We start from the raw sequence: 17,568 nt of genomic DNA, 5'->3' as shown, positions 1-17,568 counted from the left end.
TGCATGTTAACATCAGAGAAATGTATATCCCACAGCCTGATTCAATCCCTGGTACAGCTGAAGGAAAATCCCCCCCACTGCAATAAGCAGGAGATGGAACAAGACATTATTGCTTCAACATCTACCCAGAAACCGACACTGCCAGTGGTCCCACCAGAACGGGGTGTGGGAGTGGCGTAAGATTTTTTTGAGCATCGCTCTGCACTGCAGGTCTATGTAGTCTTTTTTCTTAAACCACTGGGATTTTAAAAATGTGTTTCCAGCCCCACATCCTTAAAAGAACTTCTCAACAGACATGACTGGCTTATACCTCAATCAAAAAAATCAAAAGCACATTGTGTGCGTGTAGTGTATAGTGTGTGCAAGCTCACATCTTTCTGTGATTGCTCGTACAATGTGAGTTGGAAGCATCACTACTGAATAAATTTATGCAATAGCAAAATACAATTTCATAAGAAGAAAAAAAAAAACTATTGAACTGGAAGGGATTGGAAACAAGTAAGGACTTAAGAAAAGATACAGGTAACAAATCTGTGTCCCAAGGAAACAAGGTCACACCTAACTCCTAGGTGCAGTACAGTTGAAGTTGCATTGTTTGTGTTGTGATGAGAGGAGTGGTGGGTCTGCTCTCACACCTTCTACGGCAGTAGAGCTACTTCTGCTGGTGATCCAGATCCTATTCAAGTCAAAGGGGAGCTCCCCATGACTTCAATGAGAGCTGGTCAGGTTCGCAAAATAAATTGGGACAAAGAACTAGCTCAGCCTTCTTTCACCTTCTACCTTCATGTACTTCTTAAGAGACAGGAATCAAACAGAAATATAGTTAGGACCATGTCCAGACCTCCCTCTCTAGGCAGGTAACTTAGGTGCTGTGACCACTTAGCTCCATCAGCTGCAGTGACAGCAGATGGTCAGACTCACCCTCTGCCCTCCTGAAAAGTCACGTCTAAATTAGATGCCTGTCATGGGCAGTCTGAACATGGCATCTCAAACTGCCCTCTTGTTCCAAGGCCTTCCAGTTTCACTTTTTTTTTTTTTTAAAAAACAGAGATTCAGACCCTAGGCTGGAAAGAAATCATGCAAAGCTTGTGCAATATCCCCCAGCGGGCATTCTGGGGTGGGTCACAGTTGATACTCAGAGATCAGTGCTGGCCTTGGCAGTCAGGGCCTGGATCCGAGCAGAGTTGCAGGTCTTGCAAAGGATGTGCCCATCCAGAGGGTAACAGCCCTGATTGTCCCCTTCAGACAGGAGGCCACCACAGTCCTAGGAAATAAGCAACAGAAAAAGCAAAGTAATTAAGAAAGAACAAGATCAAGTGAAGGATCTATTAGTCAAAGAAACTCTCTCCTCACTTTCCACTTTGTAACGGGATCCAGTCTGAGTCAGCGTAAAGCACGAAGCTGAGGTATGTGATGTCTTTCACGATTAAGACATTTCCAGATAAGAGACAATGCTGCAGAGAAGATGGGCTCCCAAGCTCTCTGCTGAATTTAATCCACTTGAGAAAAGATTATTCCCTTCACATTTCTGAGGAAGGAAAGGTCTTTAGCATTGGTGAAAACATCAAACTTAAGCACATATTTATTAATTCAAAAAAAGGATAAAAAAAGAAGCATCACTGATGAGGAAGTCTGGTACCAATATCTGAGCACAGGTAATCTCCTTTGGAAGAGTTAACGCCTCAAAGCTACAGCATCCATTCCAGGGTGACAGCTAGGCAAACTCCCTGCCTGTCTCCCCTTACTGGAATTGCCACCTGTGTTTGTACTGCAAATGGCCCAAAAGGCTGTGGCTGAAAGGAGGATGTCACTGAGACAGGCACTTGGAAGCCCCATAAAGGGCCCTGAACTTGCTCCAGAGAGCTCAGCCTCGAAGTATACAAGGCTTAAGTAGAGCTGCTAGGAAAGCTGGCAATCACCTCGCACTGTGTGATGAGGCAATCACTTGGTCCACAACCGCTGATGGAGTTGCGGTGAGGGGATTATGGTTTGCTTAGACACCATGCCCCTTCATCATAAATCTGTGTTTGTAAATATACCTGGCAAGCAAATGGTGGAGGGAGGAATATCACTGCTGTTCCTTTTGAGCATCTACTTCTAACATTATGTGTGCGAAGCCCAGGTATCTCAGCAGCCAGCATGGGGATGTGCTCTGTGACAAATTAGGCTCTACAAAATTTAGACTAAAAATACCCCAGCATCTTTAAAAAAAATTGAGCTTAAGTAATGGGCTGATATGTACCCTGGAAGCCAAGGTCAGATTGAGAAGTGAACCAGATGCCTCAAGTTTCAGCCTAGACCTTTAAGCCTTAGTCCATCCTTCTTTCTGGTTAAAGTTATTAAAACCTGCATCTGCGATAAGAAATACATTTCGTCTCATTTTCTTACCCTGCCATCTGGCTGATGCATTATCCAACAAGTAACACTTGCCTTGAAGAATTCTTGAAGGTTCCCTAACACAGCTGTTCCCACATGTTAATTGCTTTAAGGTGATTTTTCTTCTCTGTCTTCAGATTCTTACCATCAAAATTATATGAAGTGCGTAATGAAACCGAACAGGAAAGTAGCACAAAAAGCATTGCACAAAACAAGAATGATCATGTTTATGTGTCCATTAAAATTCTTCAACCCAGAGCCATATGCTGAGTTTCCTGTACAATCTTGCTCAAATTCTAACATGCATTAGCTTTCATTTTAACAACATAAACATGAGCAACGTTTGTGTCCAAGCTATAATTTATGAAGTTCTCAAATATTAAGCCCTAATTACCTAAGTCACATTCTCTTGCTCTCCTAATGAACCTGTTATAAACAAGGGACATGATTTTCTTCTCATTTGCACTGATGTAAATGAGGAAAAATTCCTTGCATGCTGAAGTCAATGAAGTAATTTGATTGTAGAGCCAGTGTTACAACAGGGGTAATGCCTGTCACGTGCATGACATGAGGTGGTGATCAAATTAAGTCAACCTTTGCTTCCTGTCCTTCGTGTGATTAGAATACTAACCTCACATCGGTAGCACTGGACATGGAAGTCACGATCCAAGGCGACAATGCGTACAGTCTCCTCTTGTCCAGGAGCTGGCATGATGGGCTCCTTACACACTGAACATCTCGGTGCAAATTTCCTGAAGAAAGAAGAGATGGTCCCAGTCATCTTCCATCCCAGAATGAAAGTTTTTGTTAACTACACCAGCAAGCCAGAAACGTGTGCATTTGTACAAGCACGCAGAGGTATGTACACATATGCCACAGCTCGTAGCTTTGCACAGCCGCCTCCTTGGATAAAGCACAGGAAGAAGCACTTTGTTCTTACAATGCAACTTCTAGCTTGCAGGATACTAAAGAGCATTTTGCAGACTATTAGGAAAGGACTTCAAGAATATCTGAGAGTAGCAAAGCATATTCTGCTTGCCCTAATTAACAGCTAATTGCCTGTCAAACGACCCACGATCATGACACCTAGGCACTGCCGCAATCCTCAGGCTCAACTCCTCAGCTTAACTCTAAAAGTCCATGAAAATCCTAATGTGAGAAAGATGACCAGGATCTGCTTCAAGAGCATCTCTTGGAAAAAGTATCAAAATACTAAAATCTGGAGACTGGAACAAAGAGGTAAAAAGTCTTAATAGAGATGGTAAAAAGATTTGCCTTACACAACGCTAATTTGTTGAGGTTTATCCCATCCATCTTAAACTTCTGAGCCATCTTATCCACTCAGGCACACAGGAGCAAACAAGAAGCATCAGAGAAATTCTGACCAGCCGTGTTTTCCAGTTAAAGCCAACCCTCAGTTATCCATTAGGCCTGGTTGCCCAGGCTTAAAAGGGAACAGGTCTGGATGCAGAAACACCAATGCTCCCTCTTCCGCAATCAGCACGAGTCAGAGTTGTACAGTGACAATCACTCTGTGTGAAGGGAATGGCTTGACTCAGGGTCAGGGATCAAGAGGAGCAGACCTTTTTCCCCTTATATTGCCCACCATATACCCTTCTGCTAATTAAGATATGCTCCCCCAAACTGCTCATGAGAAGTGGCCATCTCTGCTCCTAAGCAGGTGGGGATGCTTGAGAACATTTAGCCTGTGGTGAATCACTGCTGTTTTGGTTCAAAACCTATGGCTACCAATTCCCTGACTGCAAATTCTGTTCACAAAGAGAAACATACACCTACAGAATCTGCTGCGACGTAATGAGAGCGGGGGGTCACGGGCTATGGAGCAACACAGGGCAATGCTTATGGCAAACATCAGAACACGGGAAGATCAAAGACCCTCCTCTTCTGAAATGCCTAGGAAAGATTGACTCTGCCACCCAGCCTGTCACATGAACCACCTCAGAATTAACTAGCTGGGGGGGGTGGGGGGGGAATCTATCTGTACTAGGAATAAAGAATAATATTAATTTCACTGGCAGCAGATGAAAGATGTCTGTGTAGCTGCGATCTAACGAAAAAATGAATTAAACAGTGGCTACAGCGAGTACTCTGAAAAATAACTTAAATGGATCGTGATATGACCAGCACTGTAATCGCAGTTGGTTATATCCTGCTTCGTGCAGGCACTTCCTTGTGCCATTTAGCTCAAATGCGGTGCTTAAAAATACTTAAACATTTCTCTGTCCAGGCCACTGTGGGTAATTCATTATGAGCCAAATATTAACTCCCAGAGGTAACTCCTACAGATTTCAGGGGATGGGGATGTACTACAGTGGAGCCTAAGCTCAGGGGGTAGCTAAGTGACAGGGTGAGCATCAGCGACAGTTCTGTTACCATGAGGATGTACAAGATGTAGAGCACTTGACCTCCAGACCAGGAGGACGCGTCACCCCTAATCAATTGGAGCTGAGCTGCCCGAAGTGCTGCTTAACATGGGGTTGGCCAAAGACATTCTGAGTGTCACCTTAGGTCTCATGCTATTTTTGTCACCTTCCCCTCAATCTTTCACTCAACAATTTTGTGTCCTTTCCTTGGATTGACAGCCTCCCACTTCCCACTCTCAGAGCCCTGAGGTCCACATCCAGTCACTGCCAAAATACTTCAACATGGGTCATGTGAGCCCTCGGCCTGTGGCGCCTGGGGAAGAAGCAGTCTCCAAATCGTAAGTGGGTGTGAGGGAAACCCTTCAGGAGCCTGAGTGGTGCATAAGCCTTCTGTTGGGCTTGTGCTCAGGACCAAATTTTACCTTACACAACTGTTGGCACAGAAACAACAGGCAACACAGCAGCTGCCAATTAACCCAGCCTATGTGAGCTACAGGGAACATCCTCCTGTTGGATTTTAACATGCCAGTTGATTGTGGCTGCTTCCCTTTCTGTCAAGTCAGCCTGCTGCTTTGAGCTTTCAGGCCCACACACTGATGTCACGAGGCTCTAATTAAGTCTACTCCCTTAGAAATTAAGAGATAAATGGTTGAGATGTAAACTCACATTTGTCAGTATTGATTTCCTCTTTTAATTGAGGGGTATAATGTGTCTGTCTTTTCCATACAGGGGAAACGTTTGTGCTCTGATTATATCTACCTGTCTTCCCCAGATTAGTTGTGATGATGGGGGTGGTAGCGTGGCAGTGACAGAAACCGTACCTTTCAACTTACTTTAAATAGCAGTTTCACTATGAATTATTACCAGGGCTGTATTTTTAGCAGCTTTAAAAAGCTAATTAGCAACCATAAACAAAAGGAGCTGCGAGCATCCTGCGGCCACCTAGAACCCTCTAGCCGGTAAGCAAACACCTGCAGAGCGCAACAGTACAGGACCTCTCTCAATTGCTTGGTGGAAGAAGGAGGAAGACGCCGATGGGGAAGTGCAGGTACGGGCAGTGAGGAGAAACACACACGTGCTGAGTACAGGGGAAGGCGGGGGAACGCAGGGCATTTAAAACGGAGGAACACAGAGGTTATCCATAAATTCAGATCTCAGCAAAACAGAGATCAAGCAGCATCAGCCCCCAGGCAATTAATCTTGTATGCCATGGTGTGCCTGCCTGGAGCAAAGCTCGGCTTGCTATTTAAGAGCTTTGGGAGGAAGTGGCAGAGGGTTCAGATATTTTCCAACTCTCAGACTAAAAAATGGAGGATTTTCAGGGACAAAAGAGGAAGACAATGAACAAAGCCACTGACAGCAGCTTAGGCCATACTTATGGAAATCCTCGATGCAGTGGATGTTCCCACCGGCATCCACAGTGAAGGGGATCCCATCCAGGCTGCGACGGCACATCACGCAGGTGAAGCAGTGGGGATGGTATGCCTTCCCAGTGGCTCGGAGGATCCTTTCCATGATGGGCTTTGCACAGACGCTGCACTGCTCCAGCGTGTTCTGCAAACAAAACACACACAACAGAGGTGATCACCATCTCAGCGGGATGAGGCTTTGAGCAACCTGGTCTAGCGGAAGGTGTCCCTGCCCATGGCAGGGAACTGGATGGTCTTTAAGGTCCCTTCCAATCCAAACCATTCTATGATTCTATGACATCTTTAGGTACTTTCTTTTCATTTCTTCTAGACGAGTGCGGTACAAAGAGCACGGTAACAGCACAGGGCCTGGGCAAGCCTTTAGTAGAGTGAGAGAACACAAACCAGAGCCTTCTCTTAGCAGCTCTGATAAACGATCAGAGATGGTCCATCAGGTGGGTGTATCTGAGGCACTGCAGCTTCTGTAGCCAAGAGCACGCGAAGGAGTTACACAGCCTGCGCTCCTGGGTTTTTGCCTCTGGACTGCCCAGTCTGACTGACCTTTTGCAGCTGAGTTATTAGAGACAACCTCCACAGCGTGCAGTGTGAAGCTGAAGTGCAGACTCCTGGGGCTACACAGAGACCCCCTAACTGCTCTGCCAATACAGCTCCTGCAAAGGATCTTTATCTGCCTTGTGAGAAAATCTTGATCTTCCTCTCCCAACATAGAGTCTAGTGTTGAGTCTGGGGAGAGAACAAAGCAGTGTCTGCAGTGAAAGCAGTGCAAGGACAGTTCAGGACCACTGAAACTGTTCATTTATCTCTGGCCCATGATGTTCAAGATAACGCCTGTGAAATGCCAGCTATAAGGCCATGATCCTTGCTGCGCAGGTTTTATATACCAGCATGCTCCTGACCTGCCTGAGCAAAAAATACCCCACCTTTCCAGTGGGGTCCATTAATTATTCATCTCATTTCAACCCTCACTCACCCTTGCAGTTAATGATAGAAACACCAAGATAATTTTGATTCAGATAGTTGCCTGTGAGCCACACCAGCTTTTGCTCCAACTGTGCAACTTACCTTTTCAAACCAAGCACCTTAAAGACATGTCATGAATGAAGAGTGTAACCCACACAGATGCAAACAATGAATTTGTGGCAATGATTTGGGTCATTTCACTGGACGTTAGCAAAGCAAACCTCACCTACTGCCCCTGCTTGATGCATCTGGCATTATCAAATAGTGTTATCAACTGTTTTTTGAATCTTGGATGAGGTAGAAAGTCTGATTACAGTATTGATTAAGATAGACAAAAACTGGGGAAGGGGGGGTGTGGCGCGGCAAGGGAAAGAAAGGAAAAAAATCTAATGGGACAGAAATATAAAAAGCTGCTGGAAGGCAGATCATGTTGACAAACACAGGAAGGCTAAAGTTCTTCTGCTTCCTCATGCAACAAAATTCCCAGGGAAAGCAGTGCTTTGAGTGACCGCATTGTTATTGCTTCTTTGAGCCAGTGTTCTCAGGGGCAAGATCCAGCCCTTACATGTGCAGCCAAAATGTATTGTCAGGAGATGAATCACTCAGAAGCTCAGAGAGGTAACTTCTACACTCACAGACATTATCTGTGGGCTGCAGATACTGGTAAGATACATACGCAGAAATACACAGGTTCATATCAAACGGATTGGTTTTGGAAAGGTCGATATGAAAAGTCCTGAATTTCAACCCATATGAGAACTGCCTCACACATGTGTAAAGAGAGCGCTGCCAGACTAGCACTGGTTTCAGACTGAATTTTGCTTTATACCTTGTAATAATGGGCAGGAAAGAATTACTCCTGGCCTTTCTGTCTGGTTGCTGTCACCATCATCATCATTATAACAGTAGCTAGGATGCCAGAAAAAGCAAGGTCAATAATTTTCCTCCTTGGAGGAATAACCTGGCAAATTTACCATTTTTCTTTGCATAAGCAGATCACATCATCTCAGCCCTCATCCACGCTGCTGTCTATACTGCCAAGGAAGGAATGCAGCATACCTGCGGATACTGATGGAAGATTGGTGCCACTCAGAAGGCGTTTGCTGTGACACCTTCTGAATACGCACAGCTACGGAGCGTTTGCCTCACCAAGTCACTGCTTGCTTCATTTCCAGCAGTTGCCAACAACAGAGGCTGAAGTATGAGAACAGGGCAAGCAAAACACAGCAAGTCCTTAGGATATGCTTCCAGCAATTTCTGGCTTAGGGACTTCCTGAGCCAGAGCTTGGCTTCTCCGTACTTAGCCTCAAGTGGATGCTCCTCCCCTGAACTTCGCTGACAGCGTTTTGAATTCTGATAAACACTGAGCACCCACAACATGGCTGGGAGTTTCACAGCTTACCCAGACGTGGGGGCTGACCTGCTAAGCAGTTCCCCTGGTCTGCTACTGCGGCCAATCCAACGGTGCTCCGGAGAGCGACGCTGGGCACAGCCTACCTGCTGCTGTGAACCAAGCAGGAACCCACACCTGCAATCCACCCTGTAACGGGATTTAACACCAACAGCGTGGCCTGGAAATGCTCTCACTACAGAGCTGACACAACTCCCACTCACATGTTTCAGACATGCAGAGTTTAAGACCATAAGGAATCATTGCAATCACCTTGTCTGATGTCTCATGTTAACGCTGACTTGGGTGGGAGTTATCCAGTGACCAGGACAGCAGGTAACCACACTTCTGGATTATGCCCTCAGAAAAAATACACATCATCTCCCAAACCTCCGCTCAGTCACACTGTTTGACATTCTCGCAGCTAAGACAAGATTTTAAATTAACCGACTCCTGATTAAGCCTTCTATACAACCTGAAAATCAGACCTGAGAAATTTATTCTTTTCATCCTTCCAAGTCTGTACCGCTGAGGAAAAACAAAGTCATTAGTTTCAGACTCCAGCTCACTCCCTGTCTGGGAGTGTATTTGCTTAAGCCTCTTTCCTTGCTAGAACCCTGGCTCAGACCCTTCTCTTCAAGGTGTTACCAGAAGATGCCAAAAGGAAAGCTTCCTTGATTCACACCCATTTGACATCAGGTTGCTGTAAGGCAGGATTTGGCCTGCGGAGCTAACAGGGTTTTCTTTGATTCTCTAATCAGGTTATCCCACATGCCTAAGTGCTGCCCCAGCAGCTAACAACCTGCACAAAGGTATTGCTGCACATTACGGGAATAGCATCCCTGTAGGATTATAAGTTTGGCTTCTTGGTTTTGCTCTCTTTCACAGTTTAACTAACTCCCGTAGCAGCTCCTGGAGCTTTCAGACCTTCAGAAAGCCAAACAAGATGACGGAAAAAACCTAACAGCCCTATATTTCTTTTCTCCCAAGCTGCCACTGCCAGCCCTCTCTGTGTTCAACAGGTAGAGCTGAGTGCATCTGATGAGCTACACAGAGGGCCAAAGCAAGGTACAGAGAGGAAAGATATGAATCAGCCAGGAAACATCCGACCAGGGACTGTGGTCAAATTTGTGTCATAAGAATATGGACCACAAATCCAGCATGGGCTGAGGGGAAAGTTTACCTTCCTTTTCCCATATTTTTGACCTAGAGGCAGGGAGTGCCCTTCTTTTTCAGAGACATTTGTGTCTTCCAATCCAACTAATTTTTTTTGATTTGTAAAGGATGGGGAAGGAACCATCCATATCTAAAAGGAAGGTTGGCTTGATGTTTGTTATAGGCCAAGTCTGGGTCCACATCTCTTGAGGGCAGAACTGCTTATCCAAAGAAAAAGAATATCACCTGGGGAGAATAACATACCAGTATAAATACATATAAAAAACCAAACCCCTAATATACCAGTAAGAATAACCCCAAGCAAAGATACACTAAAACACAAGGAAAGAACTGAAATGGCCAGGACATCAAGCATCAGCTTACAAGTGAAAACCAATAGACTTAAACATGCACAGCAGCAAAGTGGGAACAAATTGCTTAGGAACAAGTATCTGAGAACAAGTGGTGCAGGGAGTTGTTTGAGGGCCTTCCTATAGTAACACTTGGCCCTTCACAGAAACCACAGAAAGCCGAAGGGAGTTGCTCTGCAGATGTTAGGTTTTAAACATGGGACATAAACTGAAAATCCAAACTTCTGGGAGACTTCTGGGGTACAAGAGCCAATGAAGACTGGAAGTGGGAAGGTGTTTGAATCCCTTCCTGAAAACTTCACATCCCAGATGGAAAGCTGGCAAATAGCTTCAGGGAACAGAGCTGCAGTGACAGCCTGTGGGCTGCAGCTCATCCTGCTTCCCTAATGCTGCAGATGATAACCCGTCATAACCAAATTTTGGGGAACAGCAGTAGCTCACAATATAGTGCACCACAAGGACCCTCCCGCGATGACCTAGCAATGAATGCAGAAGAAAAGCCGCACAGAGATTAGTCATTGCTGCTTCTGTATTGGCAATTCATCCAGAGTTCTAACGAACATAAATAACCCCTCCTGCGCTCCAAACAGCAGACCGAGGAGAGCTCACGCACAGGGACATGAGCATGGTATAGCTTATTTTGCTGGGAGAGGGGAGGGAAGTTACTGGAATAAATTGCATTGGCAACTCATGCACAGGGACATGAACTCACTTTCTGTGAGCACTGCAGAACCACATTTTTTGGAGTGATTGCGCAGGGGCGATGGTATTAGCTGCGGGAATCAAAAGTGACTGTTGTGCTAAAAACAGGCACATGGTCAACTACTGTAGTTGAACTGTAACTTAGTAAAGTGCGGTAAGTGAATTGCTTTAAATCTTGTGACTCCATCCTTCATTTCCTCAGACTGCAAAGGAGAACAGAGCAAGAGACATTTTCCCCATTGTGGGATAATTTTTGAGGCTTGAAAATGTTTCCATACTTAAGTGAAGACAGAACACTTTAATCTCAAGAAGTCTGGTGAATTTATAAACCCCAAATTAGATCAGGTCAGTTGAAGCACTGCACTTCAAATGATTTTAAATGGTTTCATTTAGGTTTTGGGTCTGCAAATATATAGTTGGATAATAAATTAAATATAAAGCAGACATTGGTGGAAGGGTTAAGTGTCAAGATGTAATTTCAACACTTTCAAAACCTTTTTGGTTTTGGCACTAGTTCTTAAAAAAAAAAAAAAAAAGAAAACCCAAGACCTGATTTACCCCTGCAAAATCTCCAGCCGCCTCCAAATGCTATCTCCACAGGTGGGTAAATCTTGTCAAACACATTCAATTCACTAATGGCCAGCATTAAATGTCACCCACTAGCAGTGGGTGACATGCTCCTTCCCTTCCTGCTGCTCTCAGATGGTAGGTCCAGCAAGGGAAGATGCTCCCTGTGGAAGCATCCTGGCCGTTTGTGTTCATGTTCAGGCCACATTGCTGTAACTGTGTCAGCGTGTTGGGGCAAGAGATGTGACCCCTGACAGCCCAAAATATCCTGCAAACCCCCTCTAATTCAGACATAGAGGTAAGCAGTGAGGATGCTCTTCAACTGGTACAGCTTGTTTTGCTGGGAGAGGGGAGAGCAGATACTGAAATAAATTACATTGGCAACCCTGCAACATTACCAGCATGGTGTGGGTCTGAGCTGGGCATACAGCTACCAGCTGCACAGTGTAGGCTTGGGCTCTGGAGGTTATTGTATTCAGTGGATTTCAATAGTTCTTCCATTTGTCTCAGTTTTTAGTGGCTTTCCCAGCACAGTAGCAATACCACGGCTGGCATGCTTCCTCTCTGCTGGAATTTGCTTTTCTTGTCAGGAAAACCAAATTCAGCTTCGTATTTTTGGACTCAGAGCTGCTGGAGGTGAGTCTGGCAGAAAGTCCCCTCAGCATACAGAGTGAAGGAGTCCCTTCACCTCGCCCTGTCACTATTACAGGAACACTAGATATATTTTATGGCTTACGTTAGTAGCAAAGATGACAATGACATGCACTTGAGTCCACAAATGTGCAATCACATAAAGGCCATGATGAAAATGCAACAGGGATTGAGAAATGCTTCACAAATGATATGTTGATATCAAAATATGCTCTACAGTGAGGGGAAGAAGGAGCTCCACTTAATCCTTCTTAAGATAGCTGTCTGACCAAGTGAAGGCTTTGGCACTGTCTGAGCATACCAAAGGCTGCTGGATGCGGCAGGCTCTCCTACCTGGAGAAAGGTGTATGTTTTTAACAATGGACAATGTTTGGAACAGCACAGGCAGGGAGACAGTGACTTCCCTGTTGCTCACTGCCAGTTTAGGTAAGACCCATGTCTGTCTAGTACTACTAAGCTGAGAGTGATGAAGGAACATCAGGGTTAAACAATCTGCTCTGCATTAGGCTCAATGTCCAACCACAATCACACTGACTCCTTCCAGCTAAAAAATCCACAAGCAGCCCAATGTTGGAAATTACTTAACTACTTTCTGGCGCTCAAAGCTACTCATCTTCTGTACATTCCTTGCTCTGACAACACAGAGATCTTTGTCACTTTAAAACAGCAGTGCTTACGAATGCAACAAATGAGGGATTCGTTCTCTAAACTGTTGGGCTGGAAGATAGAATGCCTGGATTTTACGGCTTTTCAACCAAGTAACTGTCAGAGGCAAAGCACTCCCATGCTCTGTGCCTCAGTTTGCCTGTAAATAAAAAGGCTTTAAAAGTTGCATATTCCAGTGAGAAACTGGATGCTGTTATGTTTGGCAAATACTTGTGAAGTAGTTCATGTGCCAAAATGGTTACTTGATGGAAACAAGGTATTTTTAACAGTAAACTCTTTTTTTTTTTTAAATCTATAATGACTGCACCTCTAAAATCAACAAAGTCTGACTCTGGGAAGCACAGTACTGGGCAACAGCATCTGAGCTGTTACTCAGAGTACTCCGATGTGGCTATAACAATTCGCAAGAGTAAATTATTTTAATACTGGGGAAATGCTTATAGCTGACTTGAAAAAAAAAAGCATAAAGATTTAAAAAAGTATGCTTATGAACAAAGTCTGACTCTGGGAAGCACAGTACTGGGCAACAGCATCTGAGCTGTTACTCAGAGTACTCCGATGTGGCTATAACAATTCGCAAGAGTAAATTATTTTAATACTGGGGAAATGCTTATAGCTGACTTGAAAAAAAAAAAGAGCATAAAGATTTAAAAAAGTAGGCTTATGAATTTTTTTCAGCAATGGTCACATGCAATATTACAGTAAGCCAAGCAATTGAAAGCATCCTTAGCAACTACTATGTAAAAGGACATTGTTACATATTTTGGTTATCAGCTCCCATTCCTTCAGTATTTTCATTCCACTGAAGCTGCATTTCCAAACCTTCTAGCATCTTGTTTACTGCCACCAGAAGAAGAGGACGGGCACATTCCCCACAAAGCACTGTGCATGTCGGTGAGTACAGCTATGCTTGCTGTAAGGCCCGCTGACCGCACCACAGCCCAGGTGCGAACTCTAGGATAACCACTTGAAGTCAGTCACCCTACACCAGGACAGACACCCAGCAGACGTCCAGGGCAGGCTTTGAGTGCTGAGAGACAAGCTCCGCCGGTGCTGAGCCTGCCCTTGGCAGGGAGGGATGATCTGATAAGACCGTTTCCCATCTGATTTCTTCAATCCAAGGAGATCCTGAGCTCATGACCAGACCTTTGGCCCTCGTTCCAAACTGTTGCTTAATACCATGCCTGGCACAAGACGCTGATTTTCAAATATTTCTAATTTGAAGGAAATCCCTCAAAATCCCTCCCAGAATGCCAGAGGTAAACAGTTTGTTCAAGGCTTCTGCAGCTCAGGCAAACTGGCACAGAGCTACTGCTGAAATCCCCGGACCCCGTCGCCCAACGGCAGCCATGCCTCAGAAGATTAGTGTTGCTCCATTCCATTGGGGTCGCTACCTAGAGAGAAATCATCCACCGGCTCTGCCGACTGAAGAAAGGTGGGTTCAAGGATTTGTTAGGACTCCCTTGCTTCCGCTGCAGCGAGCCGTGGTAGTTTTTAGAACTAGGATATTCTATTAGCTTTGCTCCTTAGGGACAGGGGAAATACATTGCAGTGCTAGCCTGCACTTTTGCCTGTTATTAACACCCCCACGTTGGGCGAGAGCACCTACAAAGCATAATCCTAACCATGGGCTCCAAAGCGCTCTGGGGGATAAAGCAAAGCTGTCCCCGATGCCCAAGCGCTTCCAGCCCGGGCGCTATAGATGTCGGACTGCTTGTCTTACACGTTCTCACCATCGAATCCATCAGCTCCCTCAACGCATGACGTGCCTGACCTCGCATGCCACCCCGGGAGTTTTGCCTAAATAAGGACCGAGGATCTGCCCTGCTGTGATTGCTTTCTGCGCAGGCAGCAGAATTACACGCAGCTGGGAGATGTGGCAAAGCGAGCAGATACACTCTGCTCCTTGTTTAGATAAAACTGTGGACAACACAGAGATTTCAAGCTTAATTAGCAACGCTGAGGAAGCTCTTAGAGAGGCATTTCAAACCATATGCAGTTTAAACTGATTAGAACTTTGTGAAAACAAAACAAAATTGTGTAGCAAATTGTTAGGCTAAAATTCAATTCAAACTGAACCGCATCAAAGGAAATACGAAGAAGTAACTATCGGCAAGAAGTGGGCTTTTTTCTTTTCTTTTGGTAAAGAATTTAATTTCATAGCCTTTAATAAACCTGATGCTCCAATCCAAGCTTGCCACTCTGGCAAAGAGCTTAACCAAAATAACACCGGAACTCTTAGCTGGCAGACCAAAAAGACTATAAATTGGTCAAATCTGGGCAGAATACAAGAAAAAAAAAATAATCCAAAATTCCATTCAATCTTCCTGTTTTAGAAATTTGATGTAACTGACCATTGACATGGAAATGTTATCTTGACCTTAACTGCTAAAGCTGACTTGTGGAGGAAAAAATGACTGACTCTGTGACATTTCGGTGTTATTTATAGTTCCCCTCACCCTTCTCTTTCTTGGTATTTTTGCATTAGAAATGAACTCTCGCCTGCCATGCTTTTCCTGAAGGACTGTCTGAGCAGTGCAAGAACTTGTGACATAAAAATCATCCAAGAAAATAGAATCCTGTTGATTAATATCAAATTTTTGTTAGAAACTGTCAATAAACTATCATCCAGCAAAGATGAGCTTTTTTAGTTACAGACTGAACACCACCAATCTTTTCACTACAACCTATTCAAAGCAGGCATTTTATGACTCCTGTGCTCTCCAAGAGAGATTTCCTAGACAAACCAAGGGAAAAGACAGAGGTACTATTACTGAGGAGTCTAGGTGCTTCTAAACTTTTCACAAAAAAAGGCAGAATCATTGCCCTTCACCCTGAAAATAAAAACACCCCTCATCTGTAAGCCACGAGGAAAGGCATATGATCCATTTTCCCCTGGTTACTTCAAGTCACAGATAAGGACATCTCTAAGTTGCTTCTAAATAGCTACCAAAGGTTAAATATTTCATCTGAGTATCAGTTTAACAGCTTCCCCTTACCACCTAAATTGCTCAAGCACAGGGAATGCAAACCTCCTCAATCTCACATACAGGTCACAAGAGAAATTCATGTTTTCTAGTGGCAGGGGCAGAGCACTGGACGCTAAGGATGTCTGGCTTCTGCCCTTGGGGTCACCAGTAACTGTTTCCAAGAGTTTAATTTCAGTATTTTCCACCTCTGTGCTTCACATTATCTGTGGAGTGGGTTTAGTAAGCTACTGGGAGGCCTGCAACGCTCTGACAGAAGTCACGCTTCTTATGACCACCAGAGTTGGCACCTAGAACTACCAAGAAATAAACAACTTCCCAAACCAATCCCAACCAAAAAACAAGCAAGAAGGTAATGAGATTTTGCACAGAATTTCAGGGAGCTTTCACTGAAACACCTTTCAAGTGCAAGATAAGTTTTAGGTGTATACATGCAACGTGTGAAATACAGGTCATGGCAACAGTTCAGCAGAAAAATAGCTGGTTTTAATAGATAATGTTATCCAGTGTAAAGCTTGGAAAAAAAACCCCAGAACTCTCACAGCACTTGGATGCTGCTGCTACCTAAACTGACAGTGAGCATATGATTCTCCCAAATCCCTGATGTGTTTCTTAAAGAGTTGCCAAATGCATTTATGTCCCTGACGTGAGGAGAATGTGCTGGAGCCTTCAGGGCAATGGAAGACTTAGCTGTGCCTGGAATAGGAGGGCTGAAAACTTTGTGGGTGCTCTGAGGTCCTTCCAAAGGGAGGGAAAAGATGGTTTCTTATTTCCTGAATAAACCCTCCTGAGCGAAATGCATATTTTAAAGACTTTGGAAGAACACTGGGCAGGGACCACAAGCAACCAGCACTGGCCACTGTCAAGAACAGAAAGCAGAATTTAGTGAGTCAATGTAAGACAAGAACTGTGTTTCTATACTCTTTTCCCTTTATACCAAGATCCTTTTTTTTTTTTTTTTTTTTTTTTTGAGGGCCAGGATTTCTTCAAAGGCTTGAACTCTTGAACTGAGTTATTCCCTGAAGCAATACCCATTCTTCTATCTAGACTCAGACTCTAATTGGAAATAAGTGCAGGCTGCTGAGTAAGTCCAGGGCCAAATATATCACCTAGCAGGTACTGGGATTATTTTTAGATGCAATGACATCCCTATTCTTTTCATTCAGATGACCTGGATGCTTGCTTCAGTTCTTGGTCCAGAGAAGCAAGTTTGAGCCACCTGCTAAGAGTGACAAAGAAGGAAGGGATGCAAAAAGGGAAAACAGAGACAGCTATGTAAGAAGAATCCAGGTAAGGTATAGCACAGGTGAGAGAACTTCCCAAAGAAGTCAAGTGAGATGTGAGAAAAGTGAAAGTCCATCTGCTTTCTGCCTGAAGATTGATGTTCCACCCTGAACCCATCCATTGCCTTCCTTGCTCCACTATGAGATGATCTCATCCGCAGCAAGTCAGAGATGATTTATATCAGCCCCTCTGCACCTCTAGCGCACCTCTGAGGGTGCTTCTGCTAGAACTCAGCTCAATGTAGAGTTGTGAGAAAAAGGATGATACCTTTTTCCTTCTAACCTTACAAACTGATACCCACGTATAGATCAGATTCTTCCTGGAACGATGTGTGAAGAGTAAACCAGAAGCTTTGGGCTACTCTTCTGTTCAAGACACTACGGTGGGACTGTCGGACAGAAGATTCGTTGCAACACAATTGCCTACCCAGTTGATTTAACCTCCTGAAACTATTCTGCTCTCAAACTAAAAAAAAAAAAACAAAAAAACCAAAAACAACCAAAACAATTAAAAAAGTCAATGCTCCTGTGGGCAGGGGAAAAAAAAACCAAATCTTATTTTTATTCTGCTCTCAAACTAAAAAAAACAAACAAACAAAACAATTAAAAAAAAAAAGTCAATGCTCCTGTGGGCGGGGGAAAAAAC

General features: G+C 44.3%; 1 protein-coding gene across 1 annotated transcript in view; it reads right to left on the bottom strand.

Moving 5' to 3' along the window:
- Positions 1 to 1,135: 1,135 nt before the first annotated feature.
- LOC104509727 (lipoma-preferred partner homolog) overlaps positions 1,136 to 17,568 on the bottom strand; it is a gene marked incomplete at its 5' end in the record, with an annotated part of 116,133 nt that continues 99,700 nt past the window's right edge. The window contains 3 exons of the mRNA XM_010151764.1: positions 1,136 to 1,264; positions 3,008 to 3,128; positions 6,136 to 6,314. Coding sequence (XP_010150066.1) covers positions 1,136 to 1,264; positions 3,008 to 3,128; positions 6,136 to 6,314 — 429 coding nt within the window. The remainder of the gene's footprint in view (positions 1,265 to 3,007; positions 3,129 to 6,135; positions 6,315 to 17,568) is intronic.

Source organism: Eurypyga helias, unplaced genomic scaffold, assembly GCF_000690775.1.
Source record: "Eurypyga helias isolate BGI_N326 unplaced genomic scaffold, ASM69077v1 scaffold8275, whole genome shotgun sequence".
In the NCBI taxonomy this organism is placed as follows: Eukaryota; Metazoa; Chordata; class Aves; order Eurypygiformes; family Eurypygidae; genus Eurypyga; species Eurypyga helias.
The sequence above is the reverse complement of the archived record's forward strand: the minus strand, read 5'-3'. Positions and strand labels throughout refer to the sequence as shown.